The sequence below is a fragment of the Cyprinodon variegatus genome, unplaced genomic scaffold, assembly GCF_000732505.1.
Source record: "Cyprinodon variegatus isolate N-32 unplaced genomic scaffold, C_variegatus-1.0 Scaffold249, whole genome shotgun sequence".
NCBI lineage: Eukaryota > Metazoa > Chordata > Actinopteri > Cyprinodontiformes > Cyprinodontidae > Cyprinodon > Cyprinodon variegatus.
Window position 1 is genome coordinate 1,039,195 of NW_015150702.1, and position 6,370 is coordinate 1,045,564.

At 36.2% G+C, this 6,370-nt stretch overlaps 1 protein-coding gene across 1 annotated transcript; it reads left to right on the forward strand.

Moving 5' to 3' along the window:
• Positions 1-592: 592 nt before the first annotated feature.
• rpl23a (ribosomal protein L23a) lies at positions 593-2,787 on the forward strand. Its single transcript, XM_015382117.1, has 5 exons — positions 593-690; positions 1,732-1,912; positions 2,126-2,302; positions 2,441-2,510; positions 2,728-2,787. Exons 1-5 carry the CDS (start codon positions 666-668, stop codon positions 2,740-2,742), a joined length of 468 nt encoding a protein of 155 aa, XP_015237603.1. The 5' UTR covers positions 593-665; the 3' UTR covers positions 2,743-2,787.
• Positions 2,788-6,370: the final 3,583 nt, after the last annotated feature.

Here is a 6,370-nt window from a genome sequence, read left to right on the forward strand (position 1 = left end):
TTTAAGTGGCCCTTTAAAATAACATTCTTCATATCTAAAATAAAAATTTCAGATATCTGAAATGTAATTCTTACTAGTACAAATAACGTCATGATTCCCATTTATGTGCATTCGGCTTTTAGTTCCAGATATCTAAAATAACATTCTTCCTATCTAAAAATGAATTTTGATGAGGATGAATTCTGATTTCAGATCTCAATAATAGAGTTACTGCTAGTCATAATTACTAATTTAGATATCAAAAATGAATATAACATTACAGATATCCAGAAATCTTGACATCTAAAATATTTCTGCTGGTAGAAATTTCATTACAGATCTCAACTACTTATTTCATGACTAGTTAAATTAGAATTATATATCTATTACTGAGTGCATAAAATATAAGAGATGGAAACAAGATTTAAACATTTTTGTATTAAAAAATACGCTTTTAAAACAGTTTTTAATTAATCTTTTATTTTCATTTGATTAAAGCCACAATTACTGTAATCAAAGTACCAGAGAGCTTCAGCCATGTACTTTTCTTCACATGAAGGAACTGCAATACTTTAAAGTGAAGATGAGGGCGCTACCAGCAGACTTCTGAAATATCGCGAGAACCTCCTGAGGTCTCGCCCTTGCATTAAACCCTAAGAAACCCCGTTCGTTCTTCCTTTCTCAACATGGCACCGAAGGCGAAGAAGGAAGGTTTGTGAATCTTACAATTATGAATGAATAATTCGCATGCTTTTTTAGTTATAGAGCTGCAAATAGTAAACGTTAAAGGCTCGTCTGAAAGTGTATCTATATTAGATGTATAAGTTGTGGTTTTGCTCTCTGGAGTTCTGTAGATATGATTGTATTTTAAAATGCGTGCGATGTTTAGCGGTAGCTAGGCTAACGTGAGCCCTAATGTTGCCGACAAAACGTGGTCTGAGTCGATAATTCAACTTAATAAGTTGTATTTTAAATACTTTTATTATGATTAAATTAAAACTTATGTTTCACACATGTTTGTAGCTGCTGTAAAGGAAATGTGTAAACCAGCACTTAAGCAACGTGTGTCCCCGGTTTAAATGCTAAGCTAACGACATCTGATAACAGTTATTTACCTTTTAAGACTTAAAACTGTACATATGTAAAAGCTTAACCAGATTTTGATCAGGGAAATAATGAGAGTTGGTTTCCCATTAGTTGCAGCATCTAGATTTATTTTCTTTATTTGTACACGTAAAGATGAGCGGTTGACGTATTACAACCAGATTTCTGTAATAACTGCAGAATATTTTTCTTCTTGGAAATAAAGCATATCTTTTTATTAGCTCTGGCATTGACTTTGGGTGCACTGATCCATTTTTTTTACCTGATAGATACTTGTGCTGGAAAGATTGGCCAACACCAATCCATTAACAGAGTTAAATTGATTAACTGTATTTCTTACCATGTCAGTAAAGGCATCATGCTTTACAGAAATATTATTTTAAAAAAAAGGTAAAAAATTGGCACATATAGAAATAATCACTAGCGACCGTGTGCCCTACGCAAAGATGTAGTCAGCATTAAAATCATAAAACTGAATATACTAGATCGCTGTAACTGTATTGTGTATGATAACAATGGCAGAATTGGAACGCTGATTGATCCGATGCAGCCCATTAGTCAATTGATTTCCGATCAGTGTATCCAGTGGGTGTATCTTTAAACTACACTACAATACATTGAATTAATTTCTGCATTTCTCCATTCCAGCTGTCCCTGCCAAGACAGAGGCCAAGTCAAAGGCTCTGAAAGCAAAGAAGGCTGTGCTCAAAGGCGTACACAGCCAGAGGAAGAAGAAAATCAGGACTTCTCCCACCTTCCGTCGCCCTAAAACTCTCCGTCTGCGCAGACAGCCCAAGTACCCTCGCAAGAGTGCTCCTCGCAGGAACAAGTGAGTTACCGACTCTCCAATCAAATCAGTGAAAACATGGTGCACATGATGGTAATTGCGATCAAAGTATGAAAATAACTACATGAGTCCAATTTTATGAATTACTGATGCACCTTCAGTTAATGTTAGATTTCAAATCAGCCAGTAATGTTTTTAAGCTTAATCTACTGGAAATATGTTTTCTTTAAATGTATTTTTGAATTCTTTTTCCAGGCTGGATCACTATGCCATCATCAAGTTCCCCTTGACGACAGAGTCTGCTATGAAGAAGATTGAGGATAACAACACACTTGTATTCATTGTGGACGTCAAGGCAAACAAACATCAGATCAAACACGCTGTCAAGAAGCTGTATGACATCGATGTCGCCAAAGTCAACACACTCATCAGGTAGGAAGCTTCATCCAAACCATAAAAAAAAAATAGAATTGTACACACACAAAGTGTGCAACATAGATAAAAATCTAGCTATGTTAAATAAAAAAAAATAGGGCTGTTATCTAAATTTACCTCTTTTTCTTTCTTTAGGCCTGATGGCGAGAAGAAGGCCTACGTTCGGCTTGCTCCAGACTACGATGCATTGGATGTTGCAAACAAGGTGAGTTTTATTTCAGCCAATTTGCCTGAAATTTTAGTTCTAGATTAGTGTTTTTTTTTTTTTGTTTTTTTTTTCTGTGCACGTGATGTAAGCATTATTTTGCTCTGAATGTTTGTGATGCATTCAAAGGAACCACTGATGCCAGATCGTGTAGATTTAGGTGTTTTCTTGTTAATGAGCTTTGTGTCATTAATTCTTTTGTTTCCTTTTTTTGTAGATTGGCATCATCTAAACTGGCTGAAGAGTGTGTGGAATAATAAATATTTGTAAAAATCGATGCCGTCTCAGTGTGTGCTTTGAGAAAGTTTGCTAAACTTTGTTATATTTCACATCTCTTTACCATTGACTGATTTAAAGCTTGGGTTTTATGGAAAGAAAGCCTTGAAAGTACCGTATTTTAAGAGCATTTTTCTATACAGTCCTTATGAGATCACTGCTTTGTTTTTGTTTGTTTTTTTGTTGGGCAAGTGAACCACAATTCTTGGATTTTTTTTTGTTGTTGTTGTACTGGATGCAAATTGAGAAACTTGAAAACTGACGAGCTAAACTTGGAACTTTGATAAAAACAAAGACTTATGGGTGCGAGTTAATGTCGAGACCAAATAAAGTTAGTGGTTGGTCTGTCGGACTTTTAAAAATCATTATTTTTGCGGTAATCTAAGCGGTATCATCCGTGCTGCTACATCCTGTTTTTTCATGCCACCCACCTGGTGTACAACAGTGCACTTTTTGCTTGACCACAGGTGGGCCGTGGTAGAAGCTGGAATAGTCCGATACTGCGCTTCACTCTGAGAAACTGCTCTTCCAGCTGTGCTTGTGGTTCTTCCTGTCCTCGCTACTTTATACATGGATAAGTGTAAAAAATCCTTTTGTCTATGAAGATTTAATTTCTTCCAGCTCACAAGAGGTGATGCTGAATATTCTTTAATTTCTACCAAAAGCAATCCCTAAATTATATCCAAAGTAAATATTGCGTTCGGTTTATTTTTGGATAAAGATCCAGATGAAAAGGTACATAGATCTTTGAATATCAGAATCAGAAATACTTTAATAATCCCAGAGGGAAATTACTTTTGTTACACGCTCCAGTTAGTTTTATATATATATACACACATCCAACTAAACAATATAATAAAGATAAAAATAAGAATAAAAAGAGATATATATATATACACACACACACACACACATATAGCTCTTCTGTGTATATATATATATACATATACATAGTAAAAACTAAATCCAAGTTAATATTTATCCAAGTGAATATTTTTCTCTCATTGTTCTTTCTATTTTAATATTTGGGGAGTTGGCCTAATGGTCACAGCAGTGAGCTTGTGCTCTGAGAAGGTTGCAGGTTCCCAGTTGGATCCCCACAGCTGGCTCTCTGGGTCTCTTAGTGATACTCTTAACCCCATACTGCTCCCCAAAGGGGATGGGTTAAATGCAGACTTAATTTCTCCATTGAGATCAATACATTTCTTTCTATGCTTTTCTATTTCAACAGTTTGTCATATTGAAATGTAGGTCCAGATTGCCAGAGAATTATAAGGCAATTATGTATGTTGTCTATATATTTTTTTAAATATCAGACTCCTTTGAGTTTAAATCCTCTTAGACCCCTGGGCAGCAGTGAACAAGGGGCAAATTCTTAGAAATAAAGCTAAAAGTGGAAAATATATTTTCTGTACTGCAGATGTTTTAATGCAATGTAATGTATAATTCATAGTAGATCAGGAAGGTTTTTTTTTTTTTTGGATGCATGTCTAAAACTATTCCATTGTCAATTTTGTTAGGTTGCCTGCTATTACCAATATGATGTGTAGAGCTAGACCTGCTACCTTCCTTAAAATTGGGGGACACTTTTTTTTAAGTAGGCCGTTACTTCATAAAGGTTATTTGAATTCTATAAATCAAAGTTTTCTGCCCAACAGCAATGATGAACTGCAGCATTGTTTACCCAGCAATTGCTGTAATTATGGTAAATAATTGGTTGTTTTTCGAAAAAGGAAAGGTTAACTGTTTAATGAAGTGAAACTTAAAACTGACTAAAACTAGACTATAACCTTTTAGTAGTGATGGTTTCATGAGGCGCCTCATTTTAACACATTGGCAAACTACTGATGTCACTGAATACTGACGCCTGCTGGATACTTAACATCACTACAGGCAGCCTCTAACAGACTGACACTGGTTTGACGTCCTATAATAGAATTTACACCATTGTTTACCATAATGCATTATTTTATATCTTCATTTAAATTGAAAATATGTTTGATATTTTTGAATGCAATCCATAAATGTGAACATATAACAGCAACATTTAAGTGAACATGTGAATAAGGGTGTTTGTGGACTATGATTTAAGAGAACTACAGTGAGAACAGCAAAATGAGTCAATTCGAAATATTAAAAAAAATAGGTTAAGTTGAATGAACTGAGAGGAACAGGATGACACAAGAAAATTAAAATAAATATGAGATCAAAATGGTTCCACATCACTGAAACCTTTCTTTTGCGCACATGCGACGCGTTCACAGGTATGAACACAGCTTTAGCGCGTCAGTCAGTTCCAAACAGCTCCTATTGGTCACGTGACTTCATTGGAACCATGAGCTCACCGACACATGCGCGACGCGTGGGTGTTGCTGGACCCATCACTATTTCTAAATCATAGTCGACTAAGACCACCATCACATATGAGTAAAATGTGTCTAAGACTAAGATGTTTTGTCCCGAAGACTAAAAATAACACTAAATCTTAAGATGGCTGTCAAAAATGACACTGTTACTAATCTAACTTTGGTCAGATGGATCTGAGATCCTGAATGAGGACATAAGGTCCAGCATGTTTTAGGTTTTGCTCTACTTCCACACAACTGATTGACTAAGTGATTAACAGACCTCCTCTGCCCTTGAGGAGGAAATGCAATCATGTGGGCTGAACAAGGCACCTCTTGATGAAAGGCCTCTGATGTAGATCACATAGCCAGTCCTTATTAGTCACTGATCGCAGCATCATTGAAGTGCTTAAAAAAACGTATTGATGAAAACATCAATTTGTTGATGCAACTGGTATCTAAGCATTAGTACCAGCATTACAAAAGCCAGAAATGTATCCTTCCGTGTCTTAAGTCATTCTAAGTTTGGTATTCTGCAATTTTCCCTGCTTAAAGAGTCTTGTAGATATAATGGAGTTAGCAATGTTGGCTAACTAAAAATTAAAATGTTTTTCCTTCTGAGACTTAAAAATTGGAAAGTACATAAAATGTTCCGTGGCATGTCAGTGCAGCTTGTGCTAAAATGGTATGAAATTAGATTTGCCCAAGACCAATTTACCTACACAGATTAAGGAAAACTTTCTGAATCGGTTTCCTGATGGCATAGGTGGATCTACTGGGGTGGCACAGGGTGGCAAATGCCACAGTAAATGACAGCCTTGCCACCCCTGCTGCCACCCCAGTTGGCTGTAGGGGTGGCTAGGCTTATAAATTATGGATAATTTGAGAATTATGACCGCTAATTTTCAACGTCGGACTGCAGTGAATGCAGCACGAGATGACGCGAGAGCGACTGAGACTGATTAGTTTTGAAAAACCGAATGGGGCAAAGCGAGGGAGCCAGGGGTCACAGGGAGAGGAGACACGGGATGAAACAGGTAAAAACTGATCAACCATCTATTGAGAAATTAAATTATGATGAAAGCACAATGTTGCTAGCATAGCTGCAAGGCTGATTTTGAGATGATAAAATCAGGTTGCAGAACATTATTTTTCTATCTATGATGTTAGTTAGGCCTGACGTCTAAGGCTCATAAAGACATATTTGCGGTCAACTTTGACAGAAAAGAGACTGTAAAG